This window comes from Heliangelus exortis, chromosome 2 (genome assembly GCF_036169615.1).
Source record: "Heliangelus exortis chromosome 2, bHelExo1.hap1, whole genome shotgun sequence".
NCBI lineage: Eukaryota > Metazoa > Chordata > Aves > Apodiformes > Trochilidae > Heliangelus > Heliangelus exortis.
This window is the reverse complement of record NC_092423.1, coordinates 69,837,553-69,864,755: the sequence shown is the minus strand read 5'-3', so window position 1 is coordinate 69,864,755 and position 27,203 is coordinate 69,837,553. Positions and strand designations below refer to the sequence as shown.

General features: G+C 34.4%; 1 protein-coding gene across 6 annotated transcripts in view; it reads left to right on the top strand.

The window, feature by feature from the left end:
- Positions 1 to 27,203, top strand: part of RELCH (RAB11 binding and LisH domain, coiled-coil and HEAT repeat containing) — a 72,735-nt gene that overhangs the window by 14,301 nt on the left and 31,231 nt on the right. For 4 of the 6 annotated variants that reach the window (XR_011724400.1, XM_071736613.1, XM_071736612.1 and 1 more), the window contains exons 3-12: positions 4,553 to 4,624; positions 4,734 to 4,789; positions 4,907 to 5,020; positions 6,823 to 7,026; positions 7,111 to 7,202; positions 8,206 to 8,514; positions 12,296 to 12,371; positions 12,774 to 12,869; positions 20,491 to 20,603; positions 24,694 to 24,784. Coding sequence is in view for 5 of the 6 variants with exons in the window: in XM_071736613.1 (XP_071592714.1) it covers positions 4,553 to 4,624; positions 4,734 to 4,789; positions 4,907 to 5,020; positions 6,823 to 7,026; positions 7,111 to 7,202; positions 8,206 to 8,514; positions 12,296 to 12,371; positions 12,774 to 12,869; positions 20,491 to 20,603; positions 24,694 to 24,784 (1,223 nt within the window). In the remaining variant the exon portion in view is untranslated. Of the gene's footprint in view, positions 1 to 4,552; positions 4,625 to 4,733; positions 4,790 to 4,906; positions 5,021 to 6,822; positions 7,027 to 7,110; positions 7,203 to 8,205; positions 8,515 to 12,295; positions 12,372 to 12,773; positions 12,870 to 17,948; positions 18,079 to 20,490; positions 20,604 to 24,693; positions 24,785 to 27,203 lie in introns of those variants that run through there. The other 2 variants (XM_071736615.1, XM_071736616.1) reach the window with 2 other exon arrangements.

Genomic DNA, 27,203 nt, shown 5'->3' with positions numbered 1-27,203 from the left:
TTCAGAAACCTGGTAATTTTAGAAACAATGCTGTGTTTTCAATGATAATAAAATTAATTCTCACACTCAAATTCCATTTCAGTCATTTATGTCCTCAGATCTCCCTGCATTAATGTTGACTTCTGTCTAGACTTTCTTTTTTAGCAGAATAAAATAATGTCCCTGTCAGGTTTTGAAAGGAAGAGACAAGTTCCAAAATACTTTACTTTTGAGGATTTCATTTACCTAAACTAAGGTTTTTGGTTTTTTGCTTATGTGTTTTAATAAGTACTATCCCTTGTATATAATCAAAATCAGAGAAGAATCTTATAAAATCAAACAAAACCCACAAAAAATCCAAACCAACCAAACAAAAACCAAAACACATCAAAAGTAAGCAAAACAACAAACCAAACCACTAAAGACACTTGTAATACAACAGTCACTTGCCAGCATTAGGTGCTCAATTTGTTCATCCTGGAAGTGGGTCTGGCTTTGTCTTCCCATTTCCTGTCTTAAGTCCTGTTAAGCAGTTCTAAGCTGCCTTAATTTCCATCCAAGTTGAGAGTCTCCAAAGGTTGAAACTGAAGACCATTGTGCTGCAGTTCAGGTCTTCTTTGTATCTGATTCTGTCTCATTAATTTAAAAGTGCTTATGAGGCTAATGAGTCAAGTGTTTGACACTTCCCACTATACGACTTTTAAGAAGTTCTCTGTTATTTTGCTTTTGAATTTTCATGCTGATCATGGGTGTTGTAGCTTGATAGACAATTTATGCTGCAGTGCAACTTTCTGCTGCAGGTTTGTTTGTGCTACCTTCTGAAGTGTTTCACACTGTAAATATGGCCACTTCTTTTCTTAAGACTTGTGTCAGGGAAGTGGGAGTTCGGAGTTATTAGGTCTGGAAGTGTATTGTGAGAGTGGCTTCATTGGTAGCTATTGTCAGAGATTTTAAATTTCTTCTGATTGGACTCGAAGTGGAGAATTGCTTGTCAAATGAAATGCCAAAATGCTGCACAGTGGCTTCATAACATAAAAATACCTTTTTATTGTTGTCTGCAAAAGTCAGGCATGATACGCAATATGGAGAATGTAATAGTATAGTTTAATTAGAAAAAATACTGCTTATTCAGTAGTTAAGTATTGAAAAAATTTTTAAGTACATCTATTCCTTAAATCTTTTGGCCTTGGCCCAACAAGACTGTTGTTCACATAGATGTCAGCTTGTTCAATATCCCAATTGAAGATTGTTCTTTATAGGGAACTTCTCAGTCTATGGTTCAATAGCTTATTATGTCGTTAGCAAATGTGGGTAATTAGAATAAATTCTTTGAGAAAGTAAATTTTTTAAATTTCTAAGCTGGTCACACCAGCTGTTCATTTCTGATACACATTTCTCTTTTAAGGTATGTTAGATTAACTTCATGTAAAGTGAAACATTTCAGAACTGCTAATCTGAAAATCTTGGTCTGATGCTTAGTTACTTACTTGAAAGATTCAGCTCTTTAAGTAAGTGTAAGTAATTTTTTTTTTTTTTTTCAGAATGGTAGCTGTAGTGATTTGAGTGCTATATAAAACATAAAAGCACGAGAGGGACATTCTGAAGGAGCAGTTTTCTCCCCTGAGGCAAAACAGATTATTCAGAAATGCCTTTTTTCCTGTAGGATTAACCAAGTTCAAGACTCTAAATTCCCGCTCGTTGCTTTTTTCAACTCTGTTCTATCCTTTCCTGGCCTGTTTGCAGCAAAACTCTGCAGTACATTGATCTTAAGGACTGTCAGCTCCTTTCACCAACTACTGTAGTGAGTTATGCATGTTATCAGCATATTCAGTTAGTCAAGGATGAAATTAAACTTTAGCTGGCTTAATCAATGCTTTTGTCTAACATACATGAGCTTTACAATTGAAGGAGAGGGAGAAAAAGAGATCAGGTGATTTTTTTTTTAAGTTTGTTTGTTTGTTTATTTTTAAAGACAGTATTTGACATTGGTTACAAAGAAAAAGGTTAGAGGTTGCTCTTTTATATGAGAGATTGTCAAATAGTCAACAAAAGGTTATTTCCAGCATTGATTTCATTAGTGCACAGGTTGAGTTAAAATTATTGTTTATTTTGGCAGAAGATTACATTTCAGTATGGCTTCTAAAATAAAAGCTTTTAATCATAATTTAAAATACGACTGTAATCATATTGTAGCCACTTACAAATATTTATGCTTCTATCAAAAAACCTACAGACTTCTTCAAATAAAAGCTAAATTTGTGACTGGCTTAGGTGCATCGAGGTTTGTACGGTGGGAGTTGGAGTGTGGGCATGGGTAAGAGTAGGAGATGAGGTACAGCTGTAACAATGCTCTGTTGTAGTACAATTGTGTGGCTGTTGTGATATGCTGTGAAGTGACAACTACTCAAATGTACAGTGTCCAGAATCTTCCACTGTACCCAGAGAAACATGCAGCAGAGTAATCTACTTCTAAGGTTGAATGGGTAAAGTCCTAATGGCTTCTAAGAATTTTCAGCATCATCACAGTTCACTAAAAATCAATTCTTGCCGTCTGACACGGGTTTGCCTGACATGACTTTTCTGGGTTTCTATGCCTTCAGACATGTCTTATTCCTATTTTCTTTAATGGGAACCCTGAGTTTTCCTAGTTTGTGTTGTTTTACTAACTTTTTTTTTTCCCCTTTAATTCTTTATATCATTCTAGTGCAGGGCACTCCTGATCTGCAACTGTTCTGGTCTTTGAAAATATTTTCCTAGAATAAAACATTAGCACATAGTCATTTCCATTAGAAGAATTACTTAATTTGAATTCTTCACAATTTTCAGAAGCTAACAAATTAGTGGCTTACAACTTAGAATTGTAACTGTGAATTAGTAACTAAAATGCAAGGAAGTGCTAAAATTATTAAATACTTCACTACGAGAGCATTTTCTAACTTTGTTGCACAGAAGTATTTGCAGATCAGCATTGCTGAATACTAGAGAGATTTTACATATTTTACTCATTGTATCCTCAGTTGCGCTTTTGTATTGCTGCAGTAAAATTCTGTGCATCAAACAAGTTACTTTCATGTAGCAAATGTGGTGTACTGTAGTTACTCCTTCAGTTTTTATGGATAAATGCAAACTGAGTGAATTTTTTTTTCCATGAGTGCTAATTATCAAAAGAACCTTAGTAACAGATGTTAAAAAGAGGAAACTATTTCTTTTGTGGTCTTCAGTAGCATTTCTTACAAGCCAGAGCCAACGCAGTGTTTCTGCCATGCATTGTCTTCTGTGTAAATACATAAAAATGCCATGTTAAATTATTTCTAGGCAATATTTAAAAACATTAGTACTTTCTTATTAAAAGCAGCTGCAATAATTTTAAGCAAATGTTAGATAATTAATAGTGTAACACTTCTGTATGGTAGCTGTTCTAGTTAAGTACAAGAATTATTCTTTCTGGTAACTTTAAATTTAAGTGTGGTTAGATTAATCTGAGAATTAATGAAATGTATATAGTTGTCTGGTAATTCCTTAACTAGGCTCTCCTAGATAGTCCAGCTCTAGATGTCTATATAAAGACCATTTGCTCTTTTGTTTTGCCAAGCTACAGCATTTTAAAGTTTGAAGTAGGTGATAAAGGCATCTACAATTACATATTTTGGAATCTCTAAAGCTGACTGCAAGTCACTGAAAGTGTTGTATAGTCTAGAGTAACTGGAAAGCTTGAAGAATAGTGGAGCAAAGTCTTTTGTTGAAACCTACTCTAAGTAATATCAGAGCTGCATATTTTGCTTTTTTGGGGTGGGGTTCTTGTGCATCTCTTAAATGTGTTCAACTAAATTAAAAATCTTAACTCTAGAGTATTCCTAAATGTTTACTATTTTAAAATAAATATTTAAAATTATTTTCATAGTGAAACAAAATATGTTTCTAGTTCTGCCATTTAAACTACTAGAATTTCAGTGTATGGTTTTATTTTCAAAAGTATCTGTAGTCTCATTAGGATGATGCATTCATGTCATATTTTAAGCTCTGCTGCATGGAGACAGCTTCCTTTGCTCCCAGCATGTATTTGCTTGATTCAGATCTGTCCCCTGATTGTCTGCATACTCCCCTTGCTCAAAAAAAAAAAAAAAAAAAAAATGCTTTATAGTATCAGCTGATTGGAAGAGGGGGGAAGAAATGTCAAGTATTTCCCAATAATACACAAATTTAAAAGCAAGCAAAAAAACTCCAAAACAACAAAACAAAAAAACCACCACACAAAACAAAGAAAGCCCCCCCAAAACAAGACAAAAAACACATCAAAGTGCAACCCCCCGAGCCCTACAGCGAGTCCTTGTCAGACAGCTTGAAATTTTGATTTAGCTTACATAAAGCCAGCGAATCTATGGAAAACATTCACCAGTTTGCTTTCAGACCAACTCTGCTGCATGTGTTCATAAGTTCCATATAGGTTGCATGCTTTCTGTTTAATACAAACTGTGTATTTTTTTTCACACCCATCCTTGCTTTTTATATTTTATTTTTGTTTCCCTTGCCTTGGTTGGATGCCTGTGTGTGTTTAATCCAAATCCCTGTCCAGTCCTGGAGTTTGAACTACGGAAAGCCAAGGAGACCATACAGGCCCTCCGAGCCAACCTGACTCAGGCTGCAGGTGGTGTACATAAACCTTTTCTTAAGTCTCTACTTTGAACAATGTAGAAATAGCTGAGCTCATCCTGTATGAAAGAGTAAAATTTAGTTACTTTTTTTTCCCTTCCCAGAAAATGAAGTTCCTTTGCAGGAACGAAAAAATTATAAATCAAGTCCTGAAATTCAGGTAGGTGACTGGTGATGACTGAGTTTTGCATGGGCTTAAAGACAGATACACTTCTGTAGCTGAAAGGCAAATGAACCAAAGATGTAGTATATTTTTGTTTGTTTGTTTTTTTTCCAGGAGCCAATCAGACCTCTTGAGAAAAGAGCTCTAAACTTCCTAGTTAATGAATTTTTATTGAAGAATAGTTACAAGCTTACATCAATAACATTTTCAGATGAAAATCATGATCAGGTAAAGCTTTCATCTTGTGAGTTTGTTTGGTTGGTTTTTTTAACTTTCTTGCTTTCCATATTCTGATCTTGTCATAAAGTTGGGTGAATATAAATTATTTCCTTTGTATGTAGTTCACTTTATATATATGATATTCCAGGAGTTAAATATGTCAGTTAGCATTTTCTTTGTAAAGCAGGCTTTGAAAACATAGCACTTCGAGGAGTATTTTCCCAGAATTTGTAGGAAGGAGACAGTATGGTTGCATTCTTTAAAGAAAGAAGAACAAGAAGAAAAATACTGTGAGTTACAGGTATTTACACCCTTGATCCTGGTGGATGCCCTTTTTCGTAATCTTTTCCTTAAATCACTCAATTGAGTTGTGCAGGGTGTACAATACGCTTATTGTTTGTCATCTCCTGGGCATGCATATGGCTATGAGTATTCTTTACCACAGTGTGGCATTTGATACAATCTTGCAGAAGGTAATAAGTTGTTATGCTTGATATTTACAAAAATAACTATGCTTTGATACATTTTTCCTAAGGTGATGAGCATTACATGTTTATTCAAATATTTCAAAGGTTCTAGTTACGTTATTACTGTTGTGGAGCAAACAGAACACCCAATAACATAAATGCCCAATTTGTATTTACCATAAAACTGGAATATTGCCAGAATTAAATATTTAGTTCACTATTAAATACAGAATTCAAATCAGTTCTATCTGTATTTAGTTTTTTATATTTTTCGCACAGTTTTCATATCATAATATCTAAAGAAAATGTGTTGTTAAATAAAATTTCTGGATCATTCACTTAAGATTAGAGTTTAACAGTGCTACGTTTCATACAAACACTTGTGAGAATACAGCCTCAAAACCAGAAAATATCAGTAATTTACCCTTAGTGTTTGTGTTCTCAACTGAAAGTGTTTTATGTTGTGAGGCAATGAGCAAAAGAAAAGAATCAGGGGAGTTCTTCATTCTGAAAGGTACAAATAAGCATACTAAAAGTAATAACTAGAGCAAAATGTGAATTTTTAAATTAATTTCAGCATTCTTTGAGAAAATAATCTCTTCAAGATGTATGTAAACAGAATATGGAAATACAGTGACCATTGTGAACAGTAGGAAAAAATCAAACCAAACTAAACAAAAAAGAAAAAAGCAACCCTATGAAATTTAATATCATTTAAGAGGCCATAGCAACTCCTGGTGAAATACTTGCTTGCATATACAGTCATAGAATAATCTTGTAATAATAGAATACTAAAATGTCAGTGCAAAAAAGGTCATATAGTGATGATTTGAGACAAGAGGCCTTACTGTTCTTTACAACTCAATTAATGCAGCTATGTCCAAATTTCACTGAGAATATTCACCCTATCAGTTATCTATAGAGCTGTTTGCTTCTGGAAAATTACACTTCTGATTCTGAATGAGATGGGAACAAAATGATCTGTCAGTAGAAAGCCTTTTATCAACTGCACTGGCTTCTTTTAGAATTTAATCAACGTTATATTTTATTCTAAAGAGTGTTCACGTCCTATAAAAAATAAATTGTGATCTATTTGGTTTTGGAAGGTCCTCTTACTAGTACATTACCTAGAGTTGCCTTTAGGGTGAAACTGCTATGGGTCATGAAATGGATCCTTTTTCTACTTCTGTTTTTTGCTATCTGATTTAAGGTTTTGTCTTCTTCACTACAGTGCAGTCTTGATGTTATTATTTTGCTTTTGTATGACCTGTAGTCAAATACGGAAAAGAAGCCGAAATAAAAGGAAGTATGTTGTATGGTTTAGTTTCTTTTATTCCTTTGAAGGATTTTGAACTTTGGGATGATGTAGGATTGAATATTCCAAAACCTCCTGACCTGTTACAACTCTATCGTGACTTTGGAAACCATCACGTGTCTGCGAAAGATCTGGTGGATGTATCAGTTGGTGTAGAAGATGATGAGTTAGAGGCTGCCACTCCTGTCCTCGGGACCGTCCCTGTGTTTGAAACAGCACCACAGTCAATAGAAGTAAGAGAATGTACAGAAGAAATTTTACAGCTGTTGGCAGTACTACTTTATTGTACTAAACTCTTGTTTTTGTCTTGTGTTTAGCAATGTTTAATAGTGCAAAAATTAGAAGATCAAATAAGTGTGTTAAACACTGAGAAATGGTCTTTGATGGAACAAATCCAAAGACTTGAGAGGTATGTACTTATCCACTGCTCAACTGCTGATAAATGGTTGAATAATTTCTCCATGTTTTTCTAGCACACACACAAAAACATACAACTTGCATAAAAATACTAGAGTGTTCTTCAGAGCAGGGCAGCCTTTCCTTTTTAATATGTGATATTTGATGTACAAAAATGAAGAGATTTCAAACTGACTATTTCCTTTTTATTGGCTACATCATTTAACTTTGTAATCAGTTTTGTTCTCTCAGTGCACCTTCTCTATTTAATTATTTGAAAATAGAATCAATTTAAATGTGTTCTGTGTAGGTTTTCAGTCAGATTTATTTCAGTCCTTAGTATTATGGTGTGTACAGCTTGCAAACACTTAGAAAGATGTTTGTTTTAATAATTTCTTTCAACACAGTTTTCTGCTTGTCTTGCTCTGTAGGAAGAAAATTGCAGTGTCTTTAACAATAATAAAGAGACTCTAGAAGTTTGGTGAAAATGTGATTTTGTACAATACTGTTCTTAAAGAGATCCATTGGGGCATACAATAACATAGGGGCAAGTGCATAATTTAAGTGTCCTGGTTGAATTGCAAAATAATTATTTTTCAAAGTATGGGACAGTATGTTTTAATGCATCACAGTAGGATTTTAAGTTTTGCATGTCAGGTAGAGTTCTGTCTCTGACAATTTGTGTCTTAGTGCTCAGATTTCATCCAGAAACAAATATGTTTCTGGATGAAACATACTGTTTCATCTACTGTTAGTCACTTATTTCATTGGTTCACTCACTCTCAGACATTTTTCCTACTACGTATTTTTAACTAAAGAGCTCCATTAAACCCAGTGCTCATTTGAACAACTTGTGTGATACAAGTTATTTCTCTTAAAGAATTTTAAAACATCCTGGAGTTGAAGGGGGAGATCTTCAGTATGTTGTCCTTATTTCTGTGCTTCAGTCCTGGAATTCCAACAATCTTACCATGAAAACTACAAAAATATTTCATTGTTTGTTCTTCCTCTTTTAGTGAAATAGATATTCTCAAGAACGAAAATTTTGCTGCATCAACAGTTTATGGTGTAGTTCCCCATCCTTCTTTAAAACAAGTGCCTGTCACAGACTCTGAGGACAACGGACGGTACTTGGATATCAAGAGCTCTGAGAAGGACAATAAACATGGAAAAACTGAGGAAACAAGACTTTCTTTATCATCTGGAGTCGATTCAAGGACTTCTAAAGATGATACACTAAATTCTATACCCTGTAAAGGAAAAGAGAAACAACGCTCTTCTGCTCCATCAGCTAAGACTACAGTCCACTTTGATAAACCCAATAGGTTAGTAATCAGTTTTAAATGGGAATGCTTTAATTCAGATTTCTTCTGAAGTGGATAGTTATTTTTTCTGTCAGTAAAGTTCTGCAGAATTCATATCTCATTTGTGTTTTGAGTGCAAGTAAAACATACCTTTAGGGTGCAGTGATAATATTTTCATAATGTTCTTAATCGTCTTTGGGAGGAGTACATTTGACAAGCATACATTTTTAGTATCAAGATCATTTATTTTCACCTCCTACTCATTTCTAAAACCAATCCTATTCCTTGCAATAACAACAAAAAACCACAACCCAACCAAAATCAAAGCAGTGAATTGAAAGACAGGATCTTCCTGTTCTCTTTCTAATTTCTACTTGAAATACCTTCAATGATATCTTAACTTTAGAACAGGAGGAAAGATTTCTGCTTTCTGAATACAGTCTCTCAGAGTCCTGCTACAAATTTCTTCTCTTCTAGTTGAATATACTAGTGTTGAACAGGAAAGTAAAACTCTGCTTAGGTTTTTTTGGAAAATTTGCAGTGGTTCCGTTTAAAATTTCCACATATTTTGGGTTTTATTTTGTGACTTTTAAAAATTTTATTATACTACTTCCATATCCTTGATCAATATCTAGACCATGTATCAAAAGTTATAGCTGTGATACACTGATTGTTATAAATTTGTCTTCCTACTTTGATCTGTGGCTTGCTGCAAATTTCTTCTTAGAGTAATTTGAAATGCTAGGAGGTGTTAAGTGCATGAATGGTTAAGTGATAGATGGTTTGGGGATGGTGAGGATGGGTATAAAGATCAAATGAGATCACTGAGTGAAGAAGGAACTGAGTATCTCCAGTGGGATTTATGACTCTGTATAGAAAAACAGAATTTTACTGTTCCGAACTCTTTTAATGTAACTGCGTGTGGATTTTTTGAGAAGTTGTTGAATAAAGCCTTGAATCCCCACTGAGTTGACTTCAGAGGTCCCCTCAAATGCTGTTCACTGCAGAGACAAGTCATGCATAATATAATATGTAGCTATTTTTGTACAGAGTTTTAGGCTTAACATGTCAGTGAAGGGTCAAAGGAAACTGTATATGATAGTGTTTTATAGATCTGTATCACTAACTTTTCTTTCTGGATTACGCACTTGGTTTGTAATAATGAACTAATTTTTTTCATTAAGAATTATATTCTTTATTAAGTATTTTGAGATCTGTGGGAGGAGAAGCACCATAGGAGTATTGGGTATTTTTTAATTTCAGTTCAGGGGTGGTTATTTGTAGAAGAAAATTACTACAATTTATTCAGAGTGTATTAAGAAGTATTAAAAACCAACATATTGTCATAAAAAGTAAGATTGTTACTACTGCAGCAAGGGAGTGGATTCTTGGCACAAATCGTGCCCAGATGGGAAGAGAGGATAGAGGAGCAAATGAGGCTGCTTTGTTGGAGCACTCAGATCAGCTGTGCTTGCCTGCTCACAAATGAGGACGTGGCCATCATTGGAAAAAATGTCTTGTCTAACAGATTGCAGCAGAAAGCACTAGCAGCAGTTTAAATAGGCTGCACCACATGTTATTTCTTCAACTCATTTTAGGTGTTTGGTAGCTTGCACCAAATACAGGGTGGTTTTTTACATTATAGCTGTCACTCCTGACTTTTTCAGTAAATTGATTCCTTTGTCCCAATGTGTGTATAATAGTAGTGCTTGTTTTTGTATTAGTCATACTTCCTTATATTTGAACATCTTCACTTGAGGCATCTGTCTTTCCACAGGCCTAAGTGCAAGAGGCCTGGGTTTGTCATCATTTATGTCCAGCATAGCTGTGAGGATTTTACGAGACTTTATTTAGGAAAACCTTTCTTGACTCTAAATATAGCCAGCAATCAAAATGGGATCCATGCTGCACATAGCTTGCTGTTAATTAACCCATCGGGTAATTCAGTGACATATTGTCATGCTTGGTTAGTTTTTAGTCTCTGCAACATGAGGTTAGAATGTTGCCCTTATGTAGAATTTTAATTAAGGTGGTAAGTGGGGAAGGATCTGAAGTTCCATGGAACAAAACACTGAGGTGAGGGACAGCCTGGGCAAAGAGCTGGCTGAGGTTTTCCAGTCTCTTAATCACAGAATTGTTGTGGTTGGAGAAGACCTCTAAGATCACCATGTACAACCATCAGCCCAGAAAACAAAACACAAAACAAAGAAAAAAAAAATCACCATCCCAATAGAGAGGACTGGAGTCCTGAAATGCTTCGTCTACGTGGTTAATTTTAAGCTAGTGCTTTTCAGCACTTGCTCATGTTCTCCCAGTGTAAATAAATCTTAAAGCCTTGAGTAGAGCCTGTTACTCTGTCATTCAAAAATACTTCTACAGAATAAGAATTAACATGTTGCTACACATCAGTCCCTTAAAATTTTCTACCGAGTCATTTATTGAACTTTTATTCAAGTGAACGCTTGCACAAACCCAAGGTGATAGGAACAAAGTGGAACTTATTTCAGCAAAATTTAAAGTATGTTTTATAAATCTGTACTGTCAAGGAAGAAACTGGATTTTAAGGAATTAACATAAATTCTTATTTATCATATTTTTCAGGTAGTCAAAAGAGGAAAAGTACTGTGGTATATTTATGAACTAGTTTAAACAATTCTAAGTAGGAACTTAGATATTTAACATACTTTTTTTGTTGTTAGAAAAGGGTAAATGGTGATGTACTTATTATAAATACTGTGATGTTTCAGTCTATCAGATAAAAATATATATGACCATACACATAATTGTATGTGCATAGGGTTTTGTGTACTTTAGTTCATAAAATAGCTTTTTTAAGAGTTGAAAGGTGGTACTGCTTAAGAAATAGCAATTACCTCTTCCCTTAAACTCTTAATACAGTGTAATTAGAAGATACAAACAGGAAACTGTCCATCTTTTAGAAGGCAAATGTTCTTTTTCCTTCATCCACAGGCATAGTGGATGAGACAGTGTTAGATTAGCATCTGAAAACAGGCTTCAGATAAGGCAGAGGGAGTTGTCATTGCTGGGAAAAATTGGATGCTGCAGCTGCTTCTTTGCCTCTTTTATTTTAATGGTCAGTCCAATAATTGTTTTCTGAGAATATTTCTGCCAAATTGCCCTTCTCAGAGAAGGTTGTTTTGAGACTCTTAATAGGATTTTATGTGTGTGCTTAAGGCTTTGAGTAGCTCATCTGTGGTGGCTGGTGCTGTGCATGGGCATGAGACAGTATGTCTATGGATACACAGCTACCTTAGGGGTTAGGCAGTAATTTAAGGTTAGTTTTGAGGTTCTTGCTATACGTTTTAGTCCAATGTTTAGATTCCAAAGGAGCAATTAGCAATCTCTATTTAATCCTGAAGCTTGTAACTTTCTACGCAAATGTTTTTATGCAATGTGCTGAATCAAAACATTGAGAAAAAATACTTGTGATTTCTGCCCCTCTTCTCCAGTTTGCATAATTGTATGCTTCCTTTTTTTATTATTAAAGCTTCTTCTGATTCATGCCTTAGTCCTATTTTCCTCTGTGTAGCAGTTTGAAAGATACTGCATTTTTCGGAACTAAGTTTAATTCTTAATTAGGACACTCACTTTATTTCTTGCTACTAAGTCAGCACCTTTAAAAGTCAAAGACTATTTCAAACAAAAGCTTCTGCAGTTCACTTAAAACTTGCTTTCTGAATGTCATTTTACTTAGCTGGTTAAACCAGGGTGAAAGGACTTGCTCCATCACCATTCTGATCTATGCTTTTTCCTCCCCTCTCCCTTTTTGATGGTATTTCAGGAAATTGTCACCAGCTTTCCATCAAGCACTACTGTCTTTCTGTCGGATGTCAGCAGACAGCCGTTTGGGATCAGAGGTACATTTCCCAGCTGATGTAAACTAGAAGATCCTTTATTCTGCATGGCAACAGTAGTTAAACAATACTGGCATCTAAACAAAGTCTATTAACTTATGTTTCTAGATTTATGTGCGTGCAACTTAAGAAATAAGAATATGCTTTCAGATTTTAGCTTAAATATGAAACCTAGTGATACGTGTGTAATTACTGGAAAGTTTAGAGTCTCTACAAGTGGTTTCATGCTTTTAAAGAGTTACTGCCAGATTAAAAACTTGACTTAATGTGTGTGCGTGAGTTAAGTAATTTCTGGTAAGTGATCAGCCTGCTACAGTTGCTGTTATTCCTTTGAAAGGATATTTTACTGTTTCTGTGCTTCATTAAAAAAAAAAACAAAACACCAAAATTAACTTTGTTTTCCAGGTATCTCGGATTGCAGATAGTGAAAAAAGTGTCATGTTAATGTTGGGACGCTGCCTGCCTCATATTGTTCCTAATGTGCTGCTTGCAAAGCGAGAGGTGAGGAACCCTGAAATTTTACCTTTTACTTTTACCAGGATGCTTTCTTGTTCATTTTGAAGATGATGTGTCTAATTTCATGAAAGTTTGTTACTTGCAATCATGTTCTTACTTTTGTGCATGCATCTCTGCTCCTAGAAAATGGTTTTACACCTCTGTAAGGTGAGTTCAGTAAACCTGCATGATATCCTAATATTTCTTCCTTTGCTTAAGGCACCCATTAGCATTCAGTAAGACACTTACTGTAGGTCCATCTGATTGTGATAGCAAAAATGGTTTTGTTAGAAGAGACTGTGGTTGATGTGTGTTATGAAGAGCAGAGTATATAAGTTCAAACATTAAATTAGGTTTATTTTGTCAGTTTTAGTAAGGATTAAAGTTCAGGTTCTTTTTCAGCATAAGCTACTTCAAGAAAAAAAGTATTATGCCATCTTTTTGTAGAAGCACCATGTATCAGCCAAGATAAGATTCACCAGAAACAACTCTTCATAAGAAAATTAGCAATTGCTTTTATGTTCACCTTTTTAATTAGCTTCATTATAAATTTATTATGAAAATGGTAAGTGAATGAAGACTTTTTTTGCATAATCATTCATATAATATAGTGTAGAAAAGGAAGACAGTGATTGAAGAAGGAAAAAGAATTACTGATTTTGTATTGCTTTGTTGTAAATATTGCACATTACCATATGTGTAAAAAAAAAAAAATTAAAAAAAAATTCAACATCCCAATGGTTAACACCAAAATAAAGGGTTTGGTGTAGCATAGCTTATTGAGTAAGTTTTAGTCCTTGTTGAGGGGACCTACAGTACAGTAGACTTAGTAGTGCCTTTTGCATAAATTCATTCTAAGGCTTTGAAAACTCCTTAAGAAATTTGTACTGATCCTACAATCTGAAATTTTATAGCATATAAGTAATGAACAGTTGACATGGTGAGACTGAGATGTACAATGTTTTGGAAGTCTCAGGCTTCATAGAAAGTGTTCGGGTTTTTTTCTGAGGGGTGTTAACTAGGTGCTCTTGAAATGGTTCTGTTAATAGTCTTTCATTATAATTCTGTGAATGGTTCTGGATCAGTGCTTAATTTCTCATTTCTTATTTATTCCTTTCCTTCCCTCTGCTTTTTGCAAGTTGTGGTGTTTTGGCTTCTTTTCACAGCTTGTAGCATAATCTGTGTAATGCGTTTAACTTGTGACCTTTTAGGCTAATGTCTACTTACCTTATTTTACAGTTGAAGTTACATTTGGTTACATGTATTGTTGTTTTAAGTGACTCATCTGCTTCAATTTGACTTATAAAGCCACAAGTGAGAATTGTGTAACTGGATTGCATGGGATGCTTAAAGTTCTACCACTGTATACTTGGTTTTAAAATAGATTTTCTCAGTTACCACATGTTGCTCTAACTATTGTAATGTTCTTTGAGGTGAAATTGTGCAATTTGAAGGAAAACTCAGGTAGACTTTTTTAGTGTTTATTACTATCAGTATTACAAAAAGGTAAGCAAAGGAGTAACAACTAGGTTCTCCAAGTTTCAACTTTGGGTCTTGTCCACAAACAAATTTATCCTTAAGGAGTCTCAGCAGAATTCTACAGAAAAATGATGTAAAAACAAGCCAAAAGATCGCTAACTTGAGAAAGATAAGTATCAGGCTCAGGTTCTAATGCTAAGTGACCACCAGTCTTCTCTGAAACGGTGCAGGGATAGTATTTAAGATATTAAATTGTCAGTGTGTTAGACGTGAGAATTAGGTGTAATTTTTTGATGACTCCCTCAAGTACCTATCTGTGTTCTTTAAGCATCCATCATGTTGAAATTGGTTGCACAACGTTAAGCTGAAACCGTGCTATACATTCTCATTTTGGAGAAACTGGGTTTGTGGAGGTTGACAGTCTCTCAGTAAATGTTGTCCTTGACTAGGAATTCAGAAGCCATTTCACCAATGCCTTTTTTAACCCCTTCAGCTCAGTAGCAGCCTGCCTGACTTGGTAGTAAGTGTTCCAGTAAATATTATAGTTGGCAACCAGGCAACCAGTTAGTGTTAGAATGTCTGACACATTTCTGAAATTATTTGTTATTACTTATTATTTGTTATTTTTGTGTATTGCTGCAGCTTTAATATTTTTTTCACTGTCTGGTTAGGTTCAGAAAAAAAAAAAATCAGTAAAAAATTCCATGTATCAATATGTAAATTTAGTTTTGGTTTTGTCTGAAGTGTCTAGATTATCCTAACCACTTCAAAACATAGAAGTCAATGTTAGATTTGTTTGTGAATGTACTTGCAAACAAAGGTGCCAGAACAGTAAATAAAATTAAAATGAACAAAGAACTAAAAATATGTTCTTAAAAAAACCCCTTTGGCTAAGTAAAGAGTCTGTGAATACGCTTCTAGCAGATAAGCAGCTTCAGTTCATAAAATTTCAGATGCATTGGAATCTTTTTCATGTATGTTTACCATTTAAAACTAAAATATATTTAAGATTTTTTTTTAAATCAAAGTCAGCCATCTTCTGTATGTCAAGAGCTATACTATAAAAAAGCAGCTAGCAGGGGTAAACATGTTTATATGTCTAGAGTAGAATTTTTTACTTATATATCAGGATCTTGGTTTTCTTTTTTAATCAAGAAATTCTCTTCCTGGTTTATGTGGGGTGTTTTCATTTTGGGGGCTTTTTTTTGTGGGGTGGGGTTCCCACACACACCTGTAAGAGAGAGACATAACCATTTTAAATATCAGTCTTTAGTTTCCTTCTGTGGACATAAGAGGCTAGTGTAGTTTTCTTAAAATGAAATAGCTCAGTGTCATGGAGTATTTACATCTCTAGTTGGAAAACTGATGTCTTTCAATGCCATGTCTTTAACCATAATATAGTTCATGGATGGAAGGAGTTAAATTTGAGTTTTATTAAATGAATTTCCCTTTTTTACTAGTGTTTGGTTTTTTTTTTTCTTACTAGTTTTATAAGCAGGTTTCCAAATAACCAGTGGTTATAAACAAAGAAGTATAAAATTTTTTTTACACCCATATGTGCATCGATTCTTACATAGAAGAATTCCTTTAGAATCTACAAAAGGCTTAATGTGGATCCTGGAACAATAGTCTCATAATGAAATGGGATTAGAGTTGTAATTTTAATATTAATAAAATGAGCAGTATGAAGGTTTTAAATAATGTATTAATCCTATGATTAAATATATTTTCATTTTAAAACTAAAATGATGAATTCCGAAATAACTTCAAATAGATCCTTGCACCAGAGACTCTGTATCAGTAGTTTGTTATTACCTGCAACTATTTCAGTTGCTGCAAATAAGATTATTTTACTTACTTGTTCTCAGAGGTTAAGTTACAGAAAAATTTTAACATAGCATGGGTTCGCAATACAAACATTGACTAACAGAGAAAACTAAAAGGGACACATCTTAAATACTGGTCATAATGGCATCCTCATCTATGTATTATTCCATCAACTGTTTGCCATATTATTATACTAATAAAATAAGAAGTAACCAGTCTTGACAATTAATACTAATTAAATTTAATCTTTGAAATAATTATTTTGCTTATGAGCACTGCAACAGAAAGACAGTACCTAGTGAGAGAAACTAAGATCTGAGAGACCTGCCTGCAGGTTGTTTTTTTTTTCTTAATAATCCTGAATGTCCTGAGAAGAATCTGTCCCCTTTTTCATTGTAATTTTTTTTTTTTGTTCAACACATAATGAATCTGTCACAAACTTGTAAGAAAATTGTCAGCAAACCATACACATGCTTGCTATAGGATGCATTTAAAAAATCACAAGCACTAATATTTTGGTTTAGTACTTTTAATATGTAGGAGTAACTGTTGCATGTAGTTGAGGTGATTCCTGTTACCCTTAAGAAGTCAGCTTCTTTTTGACCATAATGAAGAGCTACCTGTGTAAATGTTGCCTTTACTGAGAACTGGAAAACTTGAATCATTACAAATGTTGCATCTGTTCAATATTAACAGAAAATGTTGACATAAAGTAGGGAGAAGTTGTCCAGAGGTCCTATGGTGAAAAAAATCCAAAACCTTACTTTCTCTTAGAAGAGACTCAGATGGGCATTTACACAGAAGTAGAACAGAGGGAAGACAGTTCCAGTTCTGTGCAGTCTTGGGTCAGCTCCATAGCCTTGTCTCTTGGTGTGTAGCACATTTCACCATAAGAAAGAAATGACTTTTTTCTCTCTCTTCTGCATCTGAGTAGCTCAGATATAAACTGCATCAGATAGGAACTTGCCTTTTCAGCACTGGAGGTGAGACCTCTGACACTTTTTTTTGCATGAAGTTGCAAGTGCTGAAAATGTTACAGTGGCAGTGTGCTTGGCATTTAATGGGAAAGCAGCATCTCCGTTCTGAAATCCACTCCTGGTATTATTGACCAACTCCAACATGAACTAAATGGGTTTTCCTAAGTCAGGTAAAAGGGAGAAGAGGGACTTGGAGTAAACAGAACATTTAGGAAAGAACCCAAATGAAATAGAGGGAGGGTTGTTGTTTGCTTGGTTGGTTTTTGTTATTGACTGTCAGCATAAGTGGTATTCCTTCCCGAGGAAGGCAGAGTGTTTCAAAGAGCACTGGAAGTCCTCTCCTTGATTATTAGTAATTATATACAATCTCCACAATAATACGAACTTTACTCTTGAATTTAAACAAATGCTAATATTGTTGTCTCTTGTTGGTAAATTACTTTCTACAGCACTTCTCTGCTGGTTTTGAGAATGAAAAATCTGAGTTTTATTAAAAGAAGTCTACATCTAAGGCATTGCCTAAGCAACAGGAAGGAATGAGCTTGAACCTGCCTGCAGGATGTTGGGTTTTTTTGTTTTTAATCATCCCGAATATACTGAGAAAAATCTGTCCCCTTTTAACTCTTTGGGAGACATCACCTGATCTGTTTTGTCCATCTGTGGCCAAGTTTTGTTCTTCTTGTCCCACAGAAAATCCCTTTTGCTTCCAGCTTTACCTTCCTGCCCATTAGGTCTGTAGGGAGCACATAAAACGCTGTTCGAGACTTCTCACTGTTTCTCCACTCCCCTTAATAGAAGGAGCTGTAGAAGCACTGATGCAGCGATGCAGAGAACACTCTCTTCCTTCTCCCATAGTATGCAGGAGAGAATGTGACCAATGGACAAGGAAACACAGCTAATTCCGTCAGCTGTAATAACCAGCTCTCTGCAAGGTAACGAACCAGCCTTGTATCTGCCCCACCTCAGTGGTGTTAGGTTACTCATTAGCCTTTCACACACACTACCTCAGTAGTATCTAGCTGAATATTTGGAGGTGTTTTCCTGTCATACAGACTCAGCTGGAAGAAGACAGCTTGGCTAACTTCTGTAAATTTGAAAATAAGCTTTTAAAAAAAGGAAAGTTCACAGACCTGCTTTGAATGAGCAGTTGAGATTTTCGAGTAGGTACTCAAACATACAGGTTCCATGTGTCATGGTTTCTATAGATAAAACAAAACCCCAGATCATGTCCTGTTTGGTGAGATTTAGTATTTTTAAAAATTCTTTGTAAGGAATATTTAAGAAGAATAGCAAGACCCGTTAGATAATGTAAACTTAGTGTAGATTTCAGAAAAGTGACACAGGGCTTTTTGTGATTTCAGGTTTTTATTATGATCTGTGAAATGGTGAAATTAGTAATTATATTGTGCACCTAGAAGTCGCAATCTTTTTTCCTCTTTGAAAGGCCTTAGCTTAATGTAAAAGTAGTGTTATTTAGAGTGGCAAGGTTCTTTATTTTTGTAATATTTCTTCAAATTTTTTTGAGTTAAAACAGTGTAGGAAAGAAAATGCTTCTGTGGTGAAATACAAAAAAATAAATAGGTCAACCCCCCTGCCTTCTCAGAACATGAAATGGACAAATATTGAACGTTAAGTATATTAAAAAATAAAATCTAATACTCAAATTCTAGAGGAAAAGGAACTTTCAGATTAAAGTTATTTAGCTTTTTGTGTGGTGTGATGTGATTTATAAAGTTTCTTCTAATACGGGTTTTCACATATTGTGTTGTGTTACACTATTAAAAAAAAAACCACAAATCCAAAACCTGACTCACTTGGAAATACTGAAAAATATAAATGTCCAAATTGTAAAAAAATATATTTTTCCTTTTGTACTTTAAAATTTTTCTAAGCCTTAAGTAGGATATTTCTACATTCATTCCTCTGTTTTATCATAAATTCTCTAATCTGTACCATAGTCAGGTTAAATACTGTCAAAATATCTTCCAGAATGTTAAAATATTTTAGGATGTTTGTTATCTTCAGGAGAGAAAAATAGCATACTGAGTCAAACTAGTGTAAAATGAAAACAAATTATCAGGAGTTGACTAGTTTAGGCAATGTAATAAAAAATAAAAAAAAAACAACATAGCACTTGCTGATTAGAAAAATAAAAGTTGAGCAGTGAGTGTGTCTTTAATGCTTTTTTCCACATGTCCACCTTGCTTATTAGGCTTACTCTCAAGAGCACTGTGAGTAGCTCACCTTGAATTCATCTCCAAAACTGGCACCTCCCTGTAAAGTTACAGCAAATAGCTATGTTTTTTTCCAAGTTTTGTGTAATCTTCCCTGGTAACTTCAGAAGTGTTTCTCACTGTCATCTGCTTGTTTATCACAGCTTACTAATTCACAAAAAGATTGTCTGCTGAAAGTGTCTTAAAAGTATGTAGGAGGTGTTTCCAAATTACTTGCCCAGGTTTTCTCTGTGGACACTCTAGGTTTGTCTTGGCCTTTTCCCCCAACCTCCTAGCATGATGTTTCTGTCCCTGAGATATTAAATCACATAGATATTGTGTGGCTTTCAAATTATTGGAGTAAATGCTCACATCAACAAGGTCAAGGAAACGGACTTCCAGTCCATATTTTAAAATTATTTGTTTCTTCTGGGAAAGAATACCATGAGCTTAGAATGCGTATTTAAAGAGGAGGAGGTCTTTACTGTTGTCAACAGCCTTATATTTTATTTCATTTAATGTTTTATACGGTGTTTTCTCGGTAGTTTGCTCCTTAAGGGAATTAATTTGGTCTAAAAAGAAAATTAAGCCTCAGATATTGCCTCTCATTGAAAAAAAAAACAACAAAAAACAAACACAAAAGCAACCAACAATATGAAATAGAAGATATGTCTGCAGTCACCTTTACCAGTGTATATTTCTCAGTGCTTATTGAAACTTGTGCACAAAACTGTGGGCATGCTTAACTGGAAATTTAAATATTTAACTCCTTGGCATCAGAAATAGGAGCTTTTTTCCCCTAGATGTCTGTGGAGCTCGCTTCACTTCCGTAGGTAGTCCTCTAATTCTGGTTACAGGTGACCTGCATTTGTTAACTGTAGTCTTTGCAGAGTTTTTGATTTTATGTCCTGGTTCTCCCCTGATCTTTCCTAGCAGGAAAACAATTCTAACTTTTGTAGACATTCACTTTTTTCAGGTCACTTAATAAGAGATCAAGACTCTAGAACATCTTCTCTAACTATTTTGATGTTACATGACTAGTTTTATCTTCTTTATTTCTTTAGCCATTGATGAATATATGCCCAAAACATTTTTACTTTGTTTGGTTTTCCCCTACCCACAACCTTTTAGGAGTTGATTCCACTCATACTGTGCACAGCCTGCCTCCATCCTGAGCCCAAAGAGAGAGATCAGCTTCTACACATACTGTTCAATTTGATCAAACGACCAGATGATGAGCAAAGGTGTGTTTGCGTTTCTATGTTGCGGGACAAGAAAGAACATTTTCTTTGTCAAAAAAGCAGAACTAATAGAAACTGGATATTGCTGGATGATTTTAACTAAGTTTCACTTAAGCTGATGCTTTGCTGGTATAACGTTCACAAATTATGTGGACTCCGGGACTTTCTGTTTCATTACTTGTAATTTTTAGTTACTGAAATACAAGAATGTGCTTGGTAAGCTGTAGTGTAACATTTCAGTTCCTTTTTTCTTTAAAGATGAACTGAAACACTTTGTTAAAATGAGCTTTAAGATCATGGTTTTTAGCAGTGGTTGATTTAGAAATCAAAACAGCTTTTTAAAATCTCTGTGTTAGTGTATCGTAGTGATCTGAATGAGTTTACTGTGTTTAGTTGGTGAAAATAACATGAAAAAAATAGTACTCTTCCTTCTTATGGTTCGGTACCATGGGTAGCAATAAAAAATTCAGAAGAGTGCAGCAATTATTTAGTTCTAACAAGTGCTGAGTTTTCTTTATTTGATTTTTAAACAAAACATTTTTTTATTTTCTTTTAAAATTTAGTTCTTTCTTAGTACTCAGGAAAACTGACTTTGCTGATCTTGATAGAAATCTCTTTAAGGTTGAAAGACAGTATGCGAGCTGGTATGTTTCCTTCTCTAATTGTGGAAAGATTTTTCTATTTGATCTGTAGCTCTTTCATTGTTTTCATTAGAGATGTTTTATAAAGCGTCTCTTTTATTGTTTATAAAAACATTTATGTTTTTCTTGCTCTGTTCAGTCTTGATACAAAATAGGCTTTATGAAACAGGTGGAAAGCATTTCTTTTGAAGATTCCCTGAAATGGAAGTGTTCTGCTGTCTTGCTAAACTGTTTCCTTTGTAAAGTTTAGTGATGAGGTGCAATTGGAAGAGGTGATTCAGAAACAAAACATGCATAAACAAATCAAAGCAACTTGAAGGACAGTGGCACCATGCAGATTGAAATTACAAAAAGATGCAGTCCTTTTTCTGCCTCAGATTCATTAGAAGTATTCTAATGAAATGTCTATCATTAGCTAAAATATTTTTCATGTCCCATGCAGATTGGGAAGCTAAAATTATCTTGTGGTTGAGGGGGCAAGGAAGTTACATCTTGTGTATAGTCTCTTGTAATTTATTTTCTCACAGAAATGGTGGCCTAGTATGTAGATTTTTTGTATATGCCTGTTTAGCTTAAGTTAGGCTTCTTTTCCAGAAGACAAGCTTCTCTTTTGACAAGCTCAAAGTTATCCATTCTTTATTCTGAGGTACAGATTTGTATCTAAAAATAACTCATTTTAATCAGAAAATTGGGAACAATATTTTGCTATAACCTCCAAGGTAAAACACATGTGTGTATATATATATATATAACATACATTTACATATATAAAAATCTTAATCTGCTATAAAGGTGCCATAGCACCTGACAGAATAAGTAAAATTCTATCAAGTAAAAGAGATTCTGAATACAAATTAGATAGCAAATACTTACTGAGAATTTCCATTTTTTTATACTTGTATAGAAATATATTATGCCTGCTTGGTTTTATCTAAGTAAGTTTAAATAATATTTTAGTAGTCTTGTGCAATATGAAGTCAGCAAAAACATTCAGGTGGTATTGATTCTCATTATTTACCTTTTGCTATACTGTGAAGTTCAACACTGTACATGAAAGTAGCAGTTGATAACAGGTTGACTCTTCAAATCTGTTAAATACAAGAGACTGGAAAATGACTTTGTATTTCCAGCAATGAACCAATTAAAATAAGTATTTTATTTTAATATTTGACCTTGTAAAATACATTAACAATTATACAGAAAGGTTGTATTACACTTCTTGCCCCTGTGGGAGGCTTTTTGGTGCATGCAGATATAGCTTATAGTCTTGCAGACTAACATTATATTTAACAAGGCCAGTTTTATCCTCAAGGCTTTGCTCATCAGTATACTGTTCTGCTTTTAAAAATGTCTGAAGTTTCCTTCTCAAAAGGAACAAATATGTGTAGCTATTTCTAACCTTCTTTTTGGACACCTGTGTTGGTTTTGGAAACTAAGGAGCCATAAAGAAGTCAGATGAATGTTGGGGTCTTTTTAGGACAAGGTTAAAACGTATTACAAAATGTCAACTGGAAGATTTTGGAGTGATGTTTTCAGAAGCAGCATTCTTAATGAAAAGAAGCTAAAATACATTAAGCTTAGTGTATCTAGGATGACTTTTCATCAGTCATATGACAACACATCTTACAGAACACACGCAACTTCCTGAAATATGAAGGAAAATTCTAATATAGTTTATAATATAACGTTTAGGAGTGATGAAAGAACAAAATATAAGATTAGGTTGCTTACCAGTGCTTGCAGTCACTTTCTGTCACATTTAGAAAGGATTTAGAAGTGTTAAATTATGTCTGTTCTACTTTGTGTTTCTGCTCTGATTCTTGATTTCACTTTGGTTTCTGTACCCATGAAGCAAACTACTGTTCTGCTGAATCATACATCTTTGTTCTGTGTTCCTAAGTGATCATATGTGTATAACCTGGAGAGAGCTCTTTGAGGAATGCATTCTCAGCATCTTCCTAACAAAAGAGATCATTATGACAATAACTAGAAAGCATTTTTTCTCAAAACCAACCCAGACTGCAATTATCATAACAGCTTTGCGTTAAAATTTTTCTTTCACTGTCCTCTTGTTGAGATCTTTACGATCTTTCTTTCCCCTGGAATACTTACTGTTGTCATATACTTTTAAGATGGTTACAGTAACATGTAAATTATTATCTTAAAAATATTTTTATAGTATCTTAAAAGTTCCCTAACTTACAGGAAAGGCAGAAGGAAATCTGAGTGAATTTTTATATTTCATGGAACTTTTTGAGAAGTTTTGGTTTAAAAAAAAAATTCGGTTTTCCACATTTCTAATGCAGAAGATTTTTAAGGGTTACTGTGCTCTGCTATTTGTTTTTTACATATCTGATAAAAGTGTATTTTGTTGCCTAGCTCTTCTGCTAGATGCAGCATGTAGAACCAAAGACAGGCATTCAAGGATCTATTTTCTTTATTGTAGAACTCAGAATTTCCACAGGCCATTGTCTCCGTATCGTCATCACTAGTAATTGCATTTTTACTTTCCCTCAGTGTTTTTACCTTGATAACATGTCTAGTTCTAGATATGGTAGAGAGGGAAAAAAAAAACCAGAAAACCTCACAATACAATACCAAAGAGCTTGTTCATATTTTTGGCCTAAAGAAGGTTGAGGTAAAAAAATCTTATGAATAAACTTTTTCCTACCTCTCCTTGAAAATATTCTGAAAGTGAATGAGTCTTTCTTTATATATATATATAGATATATATGTATCATTTTTTAAAGAAATAACCAGCAGAATCTCTGCCTTTCAACCTTAAGGGCATACTGGCTGCATTAAATACTCAGGAGTTTAGGCTTGACACTAAAATGGTAGTATACTAATTCTGTCTTATCTTCCACAAAGCAATAGCAAACAAATTCCTAGTGGTGTCCTAATCTTACTGTAGAGGTTATAAAATGAAAATGTCCATGAATTATCGTTTGAGACTAGTTATTTTAATTTTGATATAAGCACTAAAATTAAATAACTGGTTGATTGCATGCAGATTTGGTATAATTTCAGTCCTATAAAAGGAGAAAAAGTTAAAGTAAAAATATCAGCAAGGTAAACAATCAATAAATAAAAGGTAAAATATTGCAAATGACAGTTAAGTAAAATTTAACTGAAATTTTAAGTGCATCTCTATGTCTACAAAATTTCTAAAAAAGGTGTATTAAGTAGAAAACAAGATAAAATCGTAGAATAGTTTGGGTTGGATGGGACCTTTAGCATTCATCTAGTCCAACCCCTTCTGCAAGGAGTGGGGACAGTAATGGCTTTCAATTTAAGATTCATATATTAATTCAGTGTGTGGTGTAAAATTTTGACTATATACAATTGCCTGTTGCCTGGCAGCATCTGCTTTTCGTAGCTTAAAGTATAAATTCTATACATTATAGAATATTACTTTATAAACAAATTAAAACTTCAAATTATGTTTTCAGACAGATGATACTGACTGGGTGTGTGGCATTTGCCCGACACGTTGGACCAACACGTGTAGAAGCTGAGCTTTTACCGCAGTGCTGGGAACAGGTAACTGATTATTCTGTGCTTTACCCTGGAAAATTAGTTAAAAATTCATAGATGTCAAGTTTGATTTGTTTGATGAGAAAATTTTTTTGTTTTTTGATGAATGGCAGCTCAAAGTATTTTTCAGAAAGATATGTGGATGTTCTTTGTTCTCATTATTTATAGTTTTATATAACATTCAAAAGAACTCAGAAGCAGGAAATTTATCAAAGACAAATTAGAATCTGAAGAATCTAATCTGAAGATTCTAATTAATCACATGCATGTGACTGTATTGAATTGTAGATATGCACCTGTTCATTTTCAGTGTTGCCTAAGCTATTGCCAGGTAGGTGCCTTTGTAATTTGTACTGTAATTTTCAAACAGTTGAAAATCTATTTTCATTCAAAGATTTCATTCACTGATTTTTATATCTCTGGAGCAGCATCCATTCTTTAGATAGCTGAAATTCTTAAACAGAAAATGAAAGATCAAAGCAGTCACAAATAAGTGCCCTGTAGACAAGCAATGTTTTACACCTGTAAAATCAGTCTGAAGTTTAAATGTAACAGCTAGAATCACAGTGACCTTTTCCACAGCTATTATAAATCAACAGAAATAACTGAAAATCCAGGTTAAAATGCTCTTACTGTTTTGTCTGAGGCACAGATACAGAAAAATGTGTTTACTTGAAATTGCATGTTTTTTTCCTACAGTAATGGAAAAGAGGAAATTCATTGTTGCCTAAAAGTGAATAACTAAGCCATGACAGACTGGTAATGCTTGCTTTAATGGCACAGTCTTCCTGGTCTGATAAATGTCTACAGTTTCTTACATAACTCAACCATCTGTGTTTCACACTAAAGTCTAAGCTTTAATAGTCTCAGTGCTTTCTGACAGTGGAAGTACTTATTATGTTCAGCTTTTGTGCTTATATGTATATGTATATCTGTTGATTAAATGAAGGACTTGTAGACTGGTAGCAGTATAGTTGAACACAAAATGAAGCACACCTTGTTTTCTTAGTCCTCATGAAATTGAAACAGTGTTTAAAAAACTCCTCAAGAACAGCACATTTTTTTCATACTAGTTTCTTGCTAATTGCTGATGCAAAAGAAAAACCAGTCCAGCAGTAACGTTACAGCCTATCAGGCTGCCAACCCATATGTCATCATGCATGTGTTAATGCAGTTTACCAGACTTTGATTGCTGTACTGAAACCAGGTCATTCTTTGATCCATCAAAATACAGTCTGAATCTCATTGTCACAAGACCGAGTTGGTCAAAGGAACTCAAAATTACCCATAATTTTTACCTTTTCTAAGTAGATGCGTTAGTCATGACCACGCAGTTGTCTCCAACCAGAATCTATTTACAGATGCAAAGGACTGGGCTCTCAGAAGATTCGGCATTTTAATCCACACATTCTGGAGCTCTGAGCTATCAGACTAGTAGTTGTGATCTTTCTACCTGGTCTTCCATAGGTAGAATTTGGTAGCTGGCTTATCTGATTTTAGATCAAAGCTCTGTGAATGCTAGAAGTTCCCTCAGAACTTAGTGACCAGGCTTCCAAGATTGTGCTGCTGCTTATTAAAGACAAAAGGAAAACAAATCATAATAAATGTTTTACAGTTATGTTTATAGATCCAAGGACTAGTAATCTTCCCTGAGCACAAACCTTCCAGAAATTTGAGTCTTTGTTCTCCAGTGTGCCAATATACCTTTGTAATATCAGAGGTGATACTTACATTGCTTTGACAGTCCACTTAAATCAGTTGGAAACTAGTATTTGCTGTTTTCCTTGGGTAGGCAGGGCCACAGGAGGCAAAATGATCTCTGTAACCAGTAAGGAATTTGCATTTGGAAAGATGGCACATTAGTTGATATATATGATAAGTATAAAAGTATCCTATACGTCAGTGAATATTACGTTGGATACTAAAGCAGCCTGTAGCAAGCCCATAATGTTTCTCGTATGTGAAATCTCCAAATTTCTAGAAACTGTTACAGGTGCCTTACTGATGATGGACACACTCAAGAAACATTCTCCCATGCTTGAGACTTCAGTTTAGTTCTGAGGCTCATGATTTGTTCATTGGAGTCTCTTTCAAATTATCTTTTCCATGCTTCATTGTTGAGAGAGTTCTTGGTGATTTCAGATCAGGACAGTGGTGAACTTGAAGGCATTAATACTACATCAGTGGTCAGGTCATTGTACAACTATTACACTGGCTATTAAAGGATGTAAACCTGGTTCTGAAGTGTCAATAAATTTATCAGGCAGAATTTTGAATGGGCTTTGAGTGGAAGGGGATGTAGCACAGGATCAAGAGACTCTTAGGAACAGGAGTTGTTTTCAGTCACATTTTAGAGGTGTGATGTGTTTATGCTGGACTTGAGAGCAGAACTTTAGTAGTATGGAAGCACTTGTTGGCTTAGTAC